This window comes from Alosa pseudoharengus, unplaced genomic scaffold, assembly GCF_046254945.1.
Source record: "Alosa pseudoharengus isolate Yale_2024_CS ecotype anadromous, Long Island Sound unplaced genomic scaffold, YU_APseudo_1.1 YU_APseudo_1.1_scf_4, whole genome shotgun sequence".
NCBI lineage: Eukaryota > Metazoa > Chordata > Actinopteri > Clupeiformes > Clupeidae > Alosa > Alosa pseudoharengus.
In genome coordinates this window covers 18,154,438-18,172,200 of record NW_027468774.1, presented here as the reverse complement: position 1 = coordinate 18,172,200, position 17,763 = coordinate 18,154,438, and the positions used below count along the sequence as shown (strand labels likewise).

General features: G+C 46.1%; 1 protein-coding gene across 1 annotated transcript; it reads left to right on the top strand.

Moving 5' to 3' along the window:
- The first annotated feature begins 44 nt into the window (after positions 1–44).
- On the top strand, positions 45–2,047 carry timm29 (translocase of inner mitochondrial membrane 29). The gene is made up of 2 exons (XM_076266799.1): positions 45–260; positions 632–2,047. Exons 1-2 carry the CDS (start codon positions 149–151, stop codon positions 1,309–1,311), a joined length of 792 nt encoding a protein of 263 aa, XP_076122914.1. The 5' UTR covers positions 45–148; the 3' UTR covers positions 1,312–2,047.
- The last annotated feature ends 15,716 nt before the right edge of the window (positions 2,048–17,763 follow it).

Sequence of the window (17,763 nt, the reverse complement as noted above, 5' to 3'; positions counted from 1 at the left end):
CCATTTTGGCTCTCGTGTTACATTTGTGGGCATTGAAATAATGTGAGGGTAGAGTGAAGGTGACCACGGCAGAAGACGTCTCGCTACACATTAGATATTTCTTCCGGGTTTCTCCACTTGGAACCCGAAGGTCGTGTGTGATTCGAGTATGGCTGCCTCGTTGGTGTTCAGGAGATGGTGCTCATCAACTGTATCAGAAGCAGCAGCAGCAGCACCAACGAAAGGCACACGATGGCAACGGTTACGGAACAGCCGTGTAGGTAAGAATGAACGGTCATAAATGGCTAATTTCCTCCTCGTAATGCTATCATGGTTCTGTCTTTGAGTTCTGTTGGATGCCATTTAGCTCGCATGCCATTAAGACTCAAGTGAAATAACGTAACGTATAAAAGTGAAGGAAACCACTTAATGTAATATTTATATGTTCTGTTTAGGAGTTTTTTATGTTATCCTCAGTATTTAGGCAATATGTTTTGGCGATCAAGATCCATCAACTACAGACAGCTAGCTGTAGGTCATTGTTAAGCTGTGTCTATATTTTCAGTACCTGTGGCAAATTCTCGTTAATTTGCTGAGCTGTAGCTATGTATCACAAGTGTTCAGAAGATAACAGGCCTTTGCCTTTTGTCAGGTGTGTGGTGCAGCAGCCTGTTTGGCGACTACAAGGAAGCCATCCGTGAGTCAGTGGTGGGAGCCTGGGAGCGTCCCATCAAATCTGGGGTCTACCTCAGCCTTCTGGGGGGAGCCTGGGCCTGCTTCTACACAAACCCTGAGGAGGGCTCCTTTGAGACCAGCCTGAAGGAGATGACCAACCAACTGGGCCTCCTCTCGCCGTGGATTCGCAATGGTGTGTCAGACGGCCACATGCAGAAGCTGGTCAAGCTCCAAAACCAGGGCTGCCTGCGCCATGTCAGCCTGGGAGTGGCATCACTGACCTACAGGGCTGACTACGACCCAGACTCCAGCTTGTACGAGGCGCGCTGCTCGGCGTTATCAGTGCCCTGGCGTGAGCTGCCCGACCGGATGCTGGACGTGGGTTTCGCTGGCCGCTGGTGGGTGCTGGACAACAAGATGAAGGACTATGACGTGAACGACGAGGAGTTCCGTCACCTGCCGCCGGCGCTCTTTGCCACGGTGCCACCGGCGCCACAGGTGACGGAGCTCAACGAGCAGATGCACAAGGACTCCTGGAAGCCCATCGCCATGCAGGAGGACGAGGAGGAGCGGGAGAGGCTGAGGGCTGCCGAGGAGGGAGTGGAGGGGACCCAGAGTGAGGCCGTGGGACTGACTCAGGAACAGGCTCAGACATAAATCTGTCCCCCAGAGGATGCACCGAGGAGGAAATGCTATCTGTTGACTCACCTGCTGACTAATTTTACAGACTAACATGAGGGCAAATGTGAAGAGTTTACTCAAAGCCAAAAATGTGCTCATCCTCATATTGAGAGAGAGAGAGAGACTTCAAATAACCTATAGGGCAATATGGAAGAATATTCTTAACATGCAGTCTGTCAGCAGAAAATGTGGAAATGTGAGCGCAAAGCAAAATACTGACTATATTTCATTACCTGACATTTTCCATATTATGATGTGTCATAACAGTCCTTGTAATGGGATTTCGGTTTCTTCTGTCATTTACAAAAATGTCAACTTCTGCTGTGCAGCTTCAACAGTTTTGCTAGCTACCAGTCGATGTCAGATTAATTCTATGGGTCAAGAAAGCAGATGGTAGCTGTAATGTACCCTTTCTCTAAAATGAGGAGAGGAGGAGATGCTGGTGTAAGAGTTGCAATTGGAGGAACCCAATAAAGTATCTCACAAAAAGCAGAATTTTACAATGTTTCTGTATTCCAGAATTCTATGACATATGTCAGGCAGTTTGTTGAGGATCATGTTGTTTATCAAATGTTTCACCATCTTTAAATGAAGTATGATAATTGATATGATTTTGACCTCACAGTGCCCCTCACAGTATGACTACAAGTCTTCCATGTGACTTTTATCAATGGATCTTAACTGCCTGAATTAAATACTGGCTTAAACGAGATTTAATATGCCTCTTACTTGGTTTCTTTTTTCAGTTAATTTATTACATTTATCCAAAATAACATAATTCAACTACTTCTCATAATATTTCTTGGGAAATGGATGCATCACGTTTTGCACACAAAGTCCACAATCTTTTATCTATGGTTACATCCAGTCCCTTTATTATGAGTTGGATGTCTTTTAGACATTTTGTTCAGACATCCTGGCTGGTGAAATCTTGCTGGGGAATAAAAGCTGGTTTATTTCCACCTGAAAAGTTGAATGGCCGGCCTGTGCGTTCTCTTTAAGGCTCAGGTTAATTACTCATCTAATCAGGCTGCCTTTGACTGACCTCCTGTGTCATTGCAGAGCTTTAATTCATTTTCAGGAGAAATCCTCCTGCCTCAGATTAATCTCTCGCACGTCTACCTCTCTGCCCCCCCCCCCCTCTCTCTCTCTCTGTGCTGGGCAGCTCAGAGAGGCCAGGTATTGATCCAGAGGCTTTCAGAAAGGCAAAGCCATGCAGGGCTCTCGTATCTGATGGGTATCTCATTGCTGGGAGAGGATCATTCATCCTGATCAGGCAGCGTCCATCCCGGGAAAGACTCGGGTCAGTAGGGAGGGGGGAAGAGCACTGTGACCATTCCGTCACTGAGCCTGCCCGCATACTCTGAACCTCGGAGCTTAAAACCCTTTCACACACGCACTACTGTTGAGTTCTGTTCTACACTGCTCCACACTACATTCACAAAGTCATGAATCATGCACGGGGATAGTGACAGTGTATTCTTCAGTTTAAGTGACAACTTCCCTCCTTGATATCTATGCGCTAACCAGGAATCAAAGGAATATCTCCTTGCCAGTTCAATGTATTTATAGAGGGGATATTAGTTTGCTATTTATGAACTGCATGAATAAATGATCGACACCAAAGCTGACAATTGAGCTGAACTCCTATTCTTAGCAGCCACAGTACTCGTGCGCCTGCACTAAGCCCACATGATAAAAATGGCCCCCGTGTCTCTCCTTGTCCACCCTGTTGGTCTCCAGAGAGCTGGTCACTGGGTGCACGAGACCTCTAGGGCTGCGCTGCCCCTCGAGCTCGTAATCCAACTCCGGTCCGAGCTAGAGAGGAGACTGAGGCCTGCCCTAATGGGGTCAAAGGTGAGCCGGTGATGTCATTAACGTCCTTTTACGAACCACTTGTTTGAAATATCATGTGTCACTTATTAAAGTGATGGGTTGGGCCCATACCATGGTAGCAGAACTTTCTGACCACGAGGCTAAAGAAGAACTGCCCTAAGAGAGAAGGAAATGCCCTAAAATGCTTTTGCCAATTGCGATCATTGAGTTTGATGCATTTTAATGCATTACTGTCTAATTCATGGAGTTTGTGTCTCTCCTCTATCCTGATGTCAGTCATCGTTGCTGGACTTTAGCTCACTCAGGCAAGACGTGGCGAAGTGGTCAGCACCTCCACAGGCAGCGATGTCTAATGAGACTCCATTTCCATAATGCGCTGATGGACTGCTGCGGCTGCCTGTCTGTCTGTGGGGAGGCATGGCGCATGGCCGACTCAACACGCTTCCCTTCTCCTCACAAACAAACAAACACACACACACACACACACACACACATTTAATGCCCACTTAACCATGCTGGGCTAGGCCTTCCAACTGCTGCTGTTTATGACTCTTTAAGCACCTCACCTTTCTACCTCCTGGCTTTATGCTAAATGTTTGCCTTTTAAATGCTTTTGTTTGCCTTGAGTAATAGCATTGGTTAGCATTTTGCATTCTTTCCTGAAAATGTCGTGGTTGTTCTCTTGGCCTGGTTTACATGGTTATGGTATTTTCTTCAGTTGAGGCTGTGAGCCTATAGCTGCTGGAAAAGATATACTAAGGCCATAGAGAGGCAGTTTGTGATGCTTTCTTTCTTTATTGGTATGCCTGTCGAAAGCGAATGAAAAATACAAAGAAAATCACTTCAAATGCTCATATTTTATGACTATCCATCTCTTGCACCCCTTCACCTCCCTCCACCCACTCTCCTCTCCTGTCCTACCACTACGTGCTTCCTCACATCAATTCCAGCGTGGCCTCCATCGACCCTGCTGGTCTCGCTCTTCCCTGTCCTCTCTCCTCCTCTCCATCGACTATTGACAGTCACTCTATCTGTCAAATGGATCTCTGGTCAATGTCAGCCCCTTGTGCAAGCAGAGGCTCGCTGGTGTGGACTCTTGGTGGTCAGTCTGGCTTGTTGACTGAAGGGAGATGGCGAAGAGGTGGAGGGGGTTGGAGTAGAAAAAGGGAATGGGGGAAGGGGGGGATGTCTGGCCACCGGTCTGACCTCAGTGACCACAGCTTGGCTAGCACCGCACATATTTTCTGATCAATATGTAACTAAGGAGGGGATGGAGGAGGAGTGTGGAGGGGGACTGAGAGGGGACTGGGAGGAGGGGAGGGAAAGCTTGGATTAATGGACTGCCACCGTTCTGTTGAATCAAAACAACGTTTATTGTTTGATCTAAAGAAGTAAGAGGGCTCATTTTTCAAATGTAAATAATAAAATGTGTCCATCATAGGCATGAGATGAAAGGGAGCACACACAAACCACAAAAACAACACAAAAAAACCTATAAAGAGAAATTAAATTAGATTTTACTCTTAACACAATAAAGACCAAGTAACAACATCTTCAAAGTCCACATTCTTTAAAGTTAATGAAAGCCCAAGTATGCGGTTCTGTCTATAAACAGCTCCCCTTGTTATTTAGAAAACTGGAATATCATCCATTTGTAGAAAAATCAACAATGGAAAACTAACATAAAACACACCTACATTAACATTGCACTAGAGGTGAAAGGATCTCATTGGTTTAAAATAGCAGACTGGGATGAGTAAAATATGCAGATGGAAGTGACATAAAGGAACCAAAGGGTTAACTGTCTGGCAAACACTTATCTAGGCATGTTTGTGTGTGTGTGTGTGTGTGTGTGTGTGTGTGTGTGTGTGTGTGTGTGTGTATGTGTGTATGAGAGAGAGAGAGATAGAAAGAGATTGATGAAAAGGGGGAGACGTGTATATAAATATAAATGTCTGTCTGAGTGTGAAAATGTTTGAAGGTGGGGGAGCTGAGAAGCCGGGCGGTGGACAGAAAGAGCGAGCGCGAGAGAGAGAGAGAGAGAGAGAGCGAGAGAGAGAGAGAGAGAGAGAGAGCAAGGGAGAAAGAGGGAGGGGCAGGGACAGGCGAGGTTGCCGGAGGAGGGGGTAGGGGAGGATGCCGAGAGAGCGAGGGAGAGAGAGGCAGAGAGAACGGAAGAAAGAGAGAGGGGGAGGAGGGAGAAGCAGAGCGTTCACAATTTTCATTCAAACTGACACAGCCTGTGTGTCCTGGTTTGCACTCCCCACTCCCTCTCTCCCTCACGCACGCACGCACACACACACACACAGAGACAGACAACGCGCACACACACACACGCACGGAAACACCAGACTGTCTGCAGTTAAGTTTACAGCAGCGAGAGGAAGGCTTCGGAGACACAGAGAGATCAAGAGATCGAGGAGCCGAAAAAGAGAAGACTTGCACAGAGAGACAAGCAGAGAGAGAGAGAGAGAGAGAGCACAAGAGGTGAGATTCTGAAATACAAGTGAAGTGAAAGATGAGGCGACAGAGAGTGGGGGGCAGTTTTAAAATAGAAGAAAGAAAGGATGGTGGAGTAGAAGAGAGGAAGGGAAGCGGGAGGGAGGGATAGACAGGGGTGGAGGAATGCAGGCGGCTGGAGGAACAGAACTCGATGTATAGAAGGGGCCGGGAGGCTGGGAGACAGCCAGACTGGGTGTAGGCATCTTAGATTTCCCAACCGGAGCCAGCGGACTCGAGGTAAGTGCATTTCACCCAAAGTGAAATTCCTTGCTTGTGCATGTTGACATGTTGTGTGAAAGCAGCATCATCATCTTTGTAGCCAAACAGATGGCAGCACTGAGAGAATATTTCTTTTTTTTATCACCAGACCCTGATTTGCTTTGACATTTGTGATAAGTGCTGTTAATATGGCTGGACATGCCTGCATGAAATCCTAATGTGATATAACTCAGTAAGGCACATGTGACCCATGCATTTTGGCTCGGTTTACAGGCTAGTAACACCTTGGCTGCAACATTTTGATGGGGGAAAATAAATAATAAATAAAAAAAATATCTTCAGATGCCAGAATAGATATTCATGTAAATGTACTTTTTTATGTTTTATGTGGTTAAAGCATGTTTGCATGTGTGGTTAATCAATTCAGTGTGTGTGTGTGTGTATACATTGTGGGCTCCATATGTGTGAGTGACCATAGGGGTATCAATCCCAAAGGATGTGAATGGCAATTGGATTAAAGTATTGATCTAGTCTGGTTCAGGTAGACATAGACCAGCTAACCCAGACAGGGGGGATGGGCGATCAACATTCACATTACCACCAACAGCTTCATCAATACCTCCATCTTAAACAACACACACATCTGTATTGGATTGACACCAGTATGGGTCAAGGCATCATGAAATCCTTCGGTGCTTGCTATAGCTAGTCTGAATCCACTTGCAAAAATTAACCACATTTACGAAGTACATCTTAATGATGAACTGTTTAAATATCTAAGATGATGTATGGTGGTACACAGAATGACTTATCACTAGTATTGTAGTACTCTTGCACAGAATTACTTATTACTAGTATTCATTACTTAGTTACTTTGTTACTTCAAGATCACACATAAACACCCACATACACAGAGTCTAGGCACCCAGTAATGACTGTGTCTCCCTTGAACTCATTCACCGGAGGGTCACGAGTTCAAGTCCCAGGTGGGGGAGGGGTCTGTCATAGTGGCCTCATTCTTCCTCAAAAAGGACCCTTCCCCCTCTATTCCGCACCTCAGCAGACATTGCAACCACTGCAACGGCTGGACAAATATGGTCTACTCAGGATATTACATTTGTCCGCTTCCACCAAAAACCTCAGAGCCGCTATAGACCTCCATGCAGAGACTTTGGTCTAGTTGAGTCATTCCAATGTCTTAGAGATGTGGTGCTGTATGGCTACGAAGAAAGCACCTATCTGCAGCACGCATCTCAATATAACAATTGAATATGAGGTGTGGGATGTTTCTCGGTGACTCAGAAGTGACTTACACACTGAGCAGGAAGCAAACTCTGCCTCATGTCTCATCTGAAGTAAGAGAGCAGGCCAGAGGTGCGACAGCCATGTGTGTTTGTTAGCAGTACGGCTCGCAGAAGCTGAAGTAGGGTCTTTGCAGGTCATTTCCTTTCTGATGTGTGTCTTGGTTGAATGATGCATGTTTTCGTGCCCTCTGAGGGATGTGTTTGCGTGTGTGTGTGTGTATGTGTGTGGACATGTTTGTGTGATTGTTGGGGGTTACACTGAACTCAGAGACATCGGCAGGCCCACCAACGGCCAGACGCACTGACAGGCAAGCGGTGTGAACAGACAGCCACTCTTTCATAGGAAATGAGCCCCTTTGACCTTTGCCATTTAGGCTGTCTGGAAATGCTGAGCCTGGAATCGATCACCGACAACCCCACCCCACCCCCAAACACACACACACACACACGCAAACACACACATATGCATGCAAGCACACTCATGCACACTGCTGCCCAGACATGCAATCCACCTCTACTCCTCCCCTGATCCCTCCCCCTCTCTTCCCCATTTTTCTCTGTCCCCCCCCCCATCTCCTTATCCTTCCACTCTTCTTTACCATTCCCGCTCAGACCCTCTCTCTCCATCCCCTCCCCCCACCATCAGATAATAGAGGTTATGCTATACCTCACGCTAAGCCCAGGGCCCCACTCAACATGCTAGCCAAGGCTGCTCCACTCTCTGGGCTGCCACTCCCTCCCTCCCGCCCTCTCTCTTGCGCTAACTCTTCCTCTCTGTCCACACACACACAAAGACACACGCGGAGGACGACATTAAGCGATGACTGGGTCAGCTCAGCACTGACCACAAATGAGTCATGATTTCCATTTTTTTTGCTTGTTTGTTTGAGTGTAGTGATGTGTAATTGATGCGTGTGTGTGTGTGTGTGTGTGTGTGTGTGTGTGTTTGTGTGTCTGTGTGTTTGTGTGTGTGTTTGTGTCTGTGTGCTTGTGTGCTGTCAGGTGTATAATGTATCATTTAACATTGTTAATCCTTTGATTACACACATTGGGTAAACATCCTTGAATTGTCGTGCTTTGGCGTGCATATGTCTGTGTGTATCAGAGTGTGTATTTGTATGTGAGTGTTTGTTTGTTTACATTGTGATGTCAAGCCCATGCCAGAGTCTCAGTGAACATTCAACGCTGTCGGTGAGTTTATGACTCAGAGAAACCATCGAGTGTTGAGTGTACCCTGCCTCTTGAGCACACTCGTCTGTCTGTCTGGCTGACTCGCCCTGACCACCACCTCTGGCCAAGGAATCATCACCTGATTAAAGAGACATGCAAAAACATCAAATGCATTACAGAGGTCTTCATATCAGAGGGGCCCTTAGTACATCTCGGGGGTCTTGCGGATGGAGATGTTGCCTCACATGACACGTGTTTGCATGCATGAACTCATTCCGCGGCTGCCGCTGTTTCCGCCCATACCCCACCCCCACCCGGGGTGCAGACGGCGACCGGAGGGTGCTTAATTTCATCAGAGGGGATCAGCGAAGCGAGAGACGGCACGCTCCGTCCACTCTCGCGGCACAAGGTCCCGATTCACATTCATTGCTGTCGGTGGGTTTTTTTCCCCCTGAAATGGCTTGACTCGCCGAACAATGAATGAACACCGTGGCCACCCGTAATCACGCTGTCTGCTCGGTCCTCACGCACGCACGCACATACACACACACACACACACCACACACACACCTCTGCTGATGGTGAAATAATGGATGTGTTTACTGGAGGGAGATTGAGGGCTGCAGTTACCTGTCTGTGATTGTGGTGCTACTGCAAGTGTAAAGAAATTAAAATGTTGGAATGTTCAGCAGACATCTGTGTTCTTGTTTTTCATTCTGTTTTTTAATTTGTATTTGGCATGGCACTGGCACTTTAAGATGTAACCAGTAAACACAAGGGGGACTGGGGGGTTAGCACCAGAATAGTTCTGTCTTGTTGCCCTGTCTGAGCTGAAGAGACAGAGGGGAGGAAGATTTTAAATACTACACAACAGTGTGTGTCCTGCTTTAGGCAATCACTCTGTGTGTGTGTGTGTGTGTGTGTGTGTGTGTGTGTGTGTGTGTGTGTGTATGTGTGTGTGTGTATGTGTGTGTGTATCTGTAGCAAGAGAGACTAAAGTTGCAATAGGAACAGGAACGACAATTCTACAAGAAAGAGCACGGCTGCTCTCCCCGCCAACAAAACAACCTGATGGACACCCCCACCCCCAACCCCACTCGAAGCGAGCAACTCAGTGGGCATGAATGTCATCGCCAATTAGGAGACGCGCTCAAGGAGGCCCCTGAGTGGCCGGAGGAGCCCCCTCCAGCCGGAGTGAGTGTTGGAGAACACTGAGAGGGTGCTCCAGTGAATGAACCAGTGTTCTAGGGCAATGACAAGGCTGTTCCCACAGCACAAGAAAAATAACCTGGCATTGTATCCTGTCACAAGCTCCTAATCTGCAAGGGCCATGTTAGGGGGGAGAGGATAAAACCATGAACAAAATTCATAAATCTTCATATATACTTATGGCCACTTGGCCTTCGGTTGGGCATATTTGGCCAAAGGCCACACGTCAGGGCACCAAGGCCAAAGTTAACTATACAGTAGGCTATAAAAATGATCAAAGTAGTATTTAGCCTATTTACAGCAGTAGACCTGCATCAATGAAACATTACTAAAACATGAAACATGACATATTACATAGAACTGTAAATCATCTGATTTTAATATTTACAGATATCTAGGCTATATCTAACATTTATTTTCTATTTGGCCTGTTATGGCAAACTAATTTGTTTTTAACTCTAGCGTTAGGCAAGGCTATCTCGTCATAACATTACACTATGCCAAGGTAGTGTTTAATGAATTCCTCCTTGGATTAATGTGAGAGAATCGCGGATAAATGAACATATGTTGTTAAGCAGAAGAGCCTGATCAGCTGGAGACTTCGCTCACTGCCTTGCACAACTGACAGACTGAGAAAGTAATTTTTCCCCAGGGCCATTTAACTGTTCAATGCCTCACTTAAGGGAAGAGGAGAGATAGACTTCTCTGCATAGTCTGTCTGCCTCTTCACCCCCTACATGTTTGGATACTGTCTGTCCACTAGCCACTTATTCCACTGTCTTTATGCCTCACTGTTTGCGTGCTATATTAGCACATTAGCACATATGCATAACCCCCCCCCCTCCATGCCACAGCCGAACTGTGGCCACACTTATACATTTTCTTTAAATAGTTAAATATATAGATATATAGACTTTACTTTACTTTATTTCTGCATTGTTGCACTGTTGGACTTACTCATTTGCACTATCACCATGACCACTATCACCATTGCACTACCACCATGACACTCATTCACACAGAGCACCTTAGAGCACCTTACCATACCTTACTATGCACAGAGAATCACAGGCTCAGTCCCTGCCTCAGTCATTGCAAGCACCTCTGATTGATTAATCACCACTATGTGGATACTGTTTTTAGAATTGATTTAGATTAAGTGTTAGTAAGTATAATTTGTATTTTAGTATATTTAGCATATTCTTTATCTTCTACTGTCCTTATTGCTTAGTTGTGTTTTTATATGATATACTTTAATTACTCTTTCTGCTGTTAAAGAATGTGTTTGTGTTGTCTGTATGCTGCTGAGACCTTGAATTTCCCCTGGGGATCAATAAAGTATCTATCTATCTATCTATCTATCTATCTGTTATCAACACATTATCAAGTCACAGAAAGCTTCACTACAGCAACCCAAGGAAATGGATCAAAGTCAGCTGACATTTGACTATTGCTTCCCAAAGCTACCTAATCTACATTTCTTGCCTTGACTTCTGGCTGCTGAATGTTGGACTTGCTGTGCTCTGTCCCTATCTCCACTGCATCAGAGGCTAAATTAATTTGCGTTGTGAATGCTAAGATTATTTTGACAGGCCATAGGCTACAAATTAAAATCGCTATTAGTCGGACACAAAGCAGAATGCAGATGAAAGAAGTGGACACCAAGGCCACAGTGGCCTGTGAGCCTCCGATTTCCAAAGGGGCATCACGGCCAACGCAAGGGGCAACGACGTGGCTGCCGTGAAATTCCAGCCCTGCTTATGACCTGATGACACATGGTCAGGGTCCCTGGGCAAGATGATAATCTGAGGCTATGAGAAGTTGTCCTGTCCACTCATGGGACCTAAGATCAGGCCTTTTCTGACCCAGTTCATTACCCTCCGTCCCCCTCAATTCCAGGCGGTCACTGCGGTCATAAGACAATTAGGACACGTCCAGTAATCACATTGACCTGATTGGATCCGCAAAAATAAGCTGAGGGAGATGGATGGTGCAACAGGGGCTAAGGATGCAGGACCTTTTGATTGAAGACGACTCTGTAATTAACGCTGGGAGGGAGGGTAGGGTGAGACGGGGAGACACAACAGAGAAAGTCAGGAAGAGATGCAGGGAGAGAGAGAGAGAGAGAGAGATAGGGGAGTGAGAGAGTCCGGGACTGAGACTCTGACATCAGCATGTCTCTGCCGCACCGGCCAACTCATAAAACAGTGGAGACGTGAGGCAATCCACAGCTCCTGTTCACCCGCGCAGCTCTCAGATCTCTCTCTCTCTGTCTTCCTTCCCTCTCTTCATCTCTGTCACAAGGCATGTCTCTCAGAACACACTTTATGGGATTCCACATCTGCAGCTGAAAGTCCATACCTGCCCCCCCTCCCCTCAGCCCTGCCCCACCAACACAATATCTCTTATCATCTATTCTCTTTTCTATTCCCTGTCCTCGTATCCTTTTCCCTCTCTACCTCAGTCCTGTGTTCCCTGCACACTTCCTTCCCTTTGACTTGTCTCTTCGTATCAACCCCCTTCCCTTTCGACCTCTCTCTCTCTCTCCCTCTCTCTCTCTCTCTCACACTCCTCTCTCTATAACGCCATCTCTTCTGGGAGTCTCCCTGCCACATCTCCCTCTGTCTGTGATGTGGTTTGGCTGCGAGTCAGACTGGGTGAAGGAGAGGGTGCCTGGGGTTGAAGCCGGGGCTGCTGTGGTGGGTGTTTTTTTTTTGCATGGGGGGGGGGGGGGTGTAATGAGTGAGCAGGGGAGGATCAAAACGCGGTGGAGTCCCACTCTACTGCTGCTATCACGCTCATCCATATTAATACCAACAAAAGTCTCAACAAAGACACCAGCCCTGTACTGTGCACGACCTGACCCTGGCCCTCTGAGGGATGCTTCAGATCATATAGATGTTTGAAAGATATGGATGGGAATGAACAGACATCTCTTCTCTTTCTCTGTCTTACTCACTCTTTCTTCAGTCTCTTTCTTTCTCTCTCTTTCTTTCTGAATTCATACATTTTTCCCTCGCCATCATCGTATTCTCAGTGATTCCCCTCCTCCCTCCCAATAATCAAAACCTCCAGGATGTCAGAATCCAGAGTCTACACAAATTACCACACTGTATTGATGTCAGGAGAACAATGTCTTTTTCTCTTGCAGGAAAAACAATAAGAGTGTGCGGTCCTGTCCCTTGTTTGCCACTCGGACTTGGGCTCTGGGCCAGCTGGGATGGTGAACCACTGAGGGAGGGCAGCAGCAGCAGCGCCGTAGCTTCCCAATTGGAATTCGAGCCCCCTGTGAATTCTCGCCGCTAATCCCGAATGCCACCCCATATAGAAACATGTTTCAACGGGTGGGGGGTCCCCTAAAATTAGAACCATTCCTTGAACTCTGCGTGGCGACTAAAGAGCCCAAAAAACAGACAGAAATGGGAGTGACTGGGAACCACATGAAAGACAGGCGTCCGGGGGACGGAGTGGAAAAAAAGGCGCAGGGTTTATCAGAGTATTTGTAAAAAGTAGAATGTTTTGAAAGCACAGTGAGAGGTATTTACAATGTGGCTTGCGTTCATAAAGCTGAGGCCCACAAACACAGTCTGGATGAATCCAGAGAAAAACAATTAACTTCAACAGAGGTCACTGATTGCCCCAAATGTGTGTCTGACTGTGTGTGTGTGTGTGTGTGTGTGGTCGGTGTGTGTGTGTGTAGTGAGTGAGTGAGAGAGAGAGAGAGAGAGAAAGAGAGAGAGTGAGAGAGAAAGAGTAGGAAGCCGGTTACCTCAGCAGTAGTCTGTGACCTTAGTGATGAACAGTCTTCCTCCAGCCACCCCCTGTCTGCATGTACGCAAGCCTTGCAACACAGCCCAATACAGTGTGTGAGGAGCAGTCAGCAACACACAATCATAAGTCATCTCGCTGCAAGCACCAGCTAAGGTCACCAGAACAAAAACAATGTAGGATATACTGCATGGGCTGAGAGTGCACAGCAGGGAAGGAACACAACATTGTCCACTAAATTACAGATCTTGACTTTCAGCATCAAGCATATAATCTCAAGAGGAGAGAGAAAAAGAGAGAGGGGGGGGGGAGAGGAGAGCAAGCACACACTGAGCACTGTATTTTTTTCTGAGGTTTAAAGTTAGTTTTAGCATTATTCAGTGCAAGCTGACATATTCAGACTCTTGTGTATTACTAAAATATGATGTCTACTCTCAGTATCCCATTAACATGTGTATTAATACAGAAAAATAAAGCCAATTCTCATGTATAATATGCACCAGGCTAAACTATTGCCAGAGACGGTTGATAAATATTAAGGATCTTTGCTATTGCTTACAGCAGGTTTTAGCCACCTGATGACCTCATACACAGGTGTCTGGTTGCCAATGGAGACACATACAACAGGAAGTCAATCACATGTTATGGTCCTTCATATTTGGATGAATGCTTCCCTCCTACGGTAGGTAATGTCTGCGATCTTTTATCGATTATAATAGCACTTTTCAAAACCACTGTATTCCACGGATTTAACATGACAAGTGTATTTTAGCTGTCTTTTACTTTGTAGCACAGCTAGTGTTAGCTTGAATGCCTCTAGGGTTATTTGTCTTGTCTGGAAGGCTAGCACTACTCGATAGGCTACAACAGGTTCAGTTTTGTGAATATCAAAAATGGAATTGACGAAAATGAACAAGATAATTCAAACTAAAGCTTAATACATTACGGTTTGTTCACAGTATTTTTGTCCTTTGTAAGCTGAGAGACAGATGGAAGATGGAGGAACAGCCCCCTGATATCTCTGAGGGTCAATCAACAGGAGGAAATGATGCTAGAACACGTAGGCCAAAATGATGTTCAATAAGATGTCTAAATTAGGGATAAAGGCATATTAGCCCATAATGAGCACAACGTTTATTGCTTATGCTTTATGATACTTAATATAATTTGAGTGTAATTGGCATTCGATTTTGGCAATTCATGTGAAGATATAGCCTACCTACCATCTGCTTTTAGATCCAGAAAGATTAGCATTGCTCTGTATGAAGGTGATACTAGCGGAAGAGGACAACCATGGAGATGGTGAAGACGAGGAGGGTCTGGAGTCTGACACAGATCTTCTGGTAATCTTGCCAACACATTAGTTATCAGGACCAAAGCTTGTGTGTTGACCAACCTACTTACACTTAACATGCCTTTGTTTTGTCAGTATAGTAGACCAAGATTAATCTGTTAATTAATCGGCAAGGGGAACATAGTTTCAGTGGTGGGCAGAGATTGCCTTTAAAATGTGCTGCAGCAGCAGAAAAGTATATATACTTTGGCAATGTTCTGGACCTGATCCGGTATGGTACTTGCACATCCACTCCACATCAGGGCCAGATTCCTACTAGAGACATGTTCTATATGGAATATATCTCGGGTATGTTTTTTTTTTTTTTAATTCTGCATGAAATCCAAATGTTCCGTCTCACACTGTCCGCAGGCAGAATTAAATGAGCTCCTAAATGAGGATGGAGCAGAAAACTTCACCGACCAGACAGAGCCAAACACTCCACCTCACTCCACCAAGGAACCTTCCACTAGCTCTCAGGGACTAGAGGTGCTCCTCGTCGGACGGATTGGCATGTACCGCGCCGCCATTCGGCAAGCAAGCTCAGCCAAAGCAGTGGCCAGAACACGCAGATACAGGAGGGGATTGAAGGTGCGAGATATGGCGGTATCCCTCAGAGTTGGCTGTGCAGTGTGTAGAGACCATCTGAAGATGGTTATGTGGTATGAGTGAGTGGACAGGCCAAGGAACTGTCAGTGTGATATATATATGCTGCCGTGATTTTACCTCATGTTGATTCATTGCATTCAAAATGCATGAGAATTGCTGTAATGCCACCACTGGCCTGCAAGGGCATTCAGTACATGCAGTCATTTTCCTCTTTAGACCTTAGAGGCCATGCTGGAGTCTGCAAGAAGAGGACATCCGGTCAGTGAGACAGAAATCCCACCTCCTGTTGTAGTTACACCCAGCAAACCATCTGCTTGTCAGAAAGTGCAACCAGTTATAGAGGAAAAATATGGAAGCTTTCCTGGGATGCTCTCCTCCACTGATGACCCGACTTTATCAAACACTACAGATACAGGTGTGACTTTCCATTTACCACAGACATTCACTGACTTTAGAATAGCCTGTGTACTGTATGTGGCTATTTTTAACTGTATTACAAACACACTATTGAGTATTGACACTATTAGAATTAGAATGATTTCACCATTACGAATAATAATTGCAAAACTGAGGTTTCAGTAGAACATATGCATCAGTGGTTACTTTACAGTAACCTTACAGTAATGATCAATGTCATCTGTGCCCTGGCATTTCTAATGCAACTTATCAGGGCTTCCAGCAGTGAATGTGATATCCTTCTGTCAGTGTTGATTTATGGCTATCTATGGATTGCACATTTACAAAGGCAGCAAGTGAATTACCTATTGATCTCATCCGCTTGCTTGGGTCACAGAGGCCGAGTGTGATTTGTGAGGTGTGAAGACTACTCTGGTTAATATAATGGAATTATGGTTTCTTATTAGTGTTAATGGATTCATGATTCAGTTAATGATGTTCCCTGAAGCTTTTTTGCAATGGTGGTCTTGTTTTACTGTTTTGGATAAATTCAGTTTGTAAGAGAATTGTGAGACATATTTTTGATTTACACCACAAAATGACCAAGTGTTTATTCTCTCTCTTTCTCTCTCTCTCTCTCTCTCTCTCTCTCTGTGGGCATATATTTGTGTGTGCCTTTATTTTGATCAACATACAGAGTCCACCCCTCTGGTGTGGAGCAGACTAAAGGAGTACAAATTGGCTGCCCTCCAAGCCAAACAAACAGGGGACATGGAGTTGGCCAAGCATTACTACCTGACAGCCAAGGTAGCACCTGTGTGTCAATGTGAATAATGGAAACACACACACACCTATACAAACACATACTCACACACACAGACTGCCACCGACAGAACCAACACACACACAAACACACTTCAGAGCATCAGCTGGATAGTGTGCTGTGCTCTGCTCTGCACGTCTATGTATGCCGGGGGCACTGAGGAGCGATCTAGGTCAGCACTGTAAATTTAGAGGGCTCTTTCAACGCGAGTGGTCCTCCTCCTTACATCACCAACACGTCCCGGCCGAGCCAGACACTAGCCTCTCTGATGGATGACTGTAGTAGCATGCAAAATAATAAAGTCAATAATGAAGGTCATAAGTCAAGTTAATGGTTTGTCTGGCCTCTCTCTTTCTCTCTTTCCCTTTCACTCCTTCCCCCCATTCCCCTTTGCAGAAACTGGAGTCCATAGTAGAGGCTTTAAAAGAAGGAGAACTTCCAGAAATAAGATCCCTGCCGCCCCCTCCTGGTCAAAGTATGCCATGACACCTGAGCTCCCCCATCCTCCCTACACCTCAGTGTGACATTATTGCTGCTGTCAGTATAATCTCCCTCCAAATGAGACGTGCGACAGCTACCTCAGAGGGGTATCGTTAGGCACACAGTGAGCCTGGGGCAGACGGCTTCATCAGAGCGTTTCTCCGCAGCACCCACGGCAGTCCAAATTAAGGATGGCGCTATCAAAGGGTCAGGAGACTTTGGAGCCGAGGGGGAGAGAGCGGGGTCGTTTGAAGTGGGATAGAGTTGTTGGCGGGCCTTTCATGGTTGCTCCAGTGGACTTTGAGGGCTGGAGGGGCTGGGGGGGGGGGGGGGGGGGGGGTGGCGTGGAAGGGCTAAGGCGAGAGGAGCTAATGAGCGGAGGCAGCAGCATGCTAATCAACAGCTTCTAATTTCCTCTCTGGCCAAATCTGGAATAGATTAACGCAGTGATGTGAGCGCCCTTATGCTCTCCTTTTTACTTCTCTTCCTCTCTCTCTATCTCTCTCTCTCTCTCTTTGTCTCTCTCTCGCTCTTATCTTTCTCTCTCCCTTTTTCTCTTCTGTCGACCCTCATGGATAGTTGAAAGGTGGAAGCTGTTCCTTACAGTTCAGACTCATAGACCCCCAACTGAGAGACCTGTTAAGGACTCCAATGAAGAGAAACTGATGTGTGTGTGTGTGTGTGAGTTCCCTCAGTCAGACTGTTGGGTCAAAAATGTTGCTGCAAGGCTTCATCATATTGTGTTGAGACCTTTTCAGACCTGTTTCTTCTCCATGTCT

What these genes read in the sequence shown, in the direction of transcription:
- timm29 (XM_076266799.1), top strand. Translation starts at nt 149, where the DNA reads ATGGCTGCCTCGTTGGTGTTCAGGAGATGGTGCTCATCAACTGTATCA. An exon ending in GTTACGGAACAGCCGTGTAG is followed by an intron (nt 261 to 631) that starts GTAAGAATGAAC and finishes GCCTTTTGTCAG; the next exon opens with GTGTGTGGTGCAGCAGCCTG.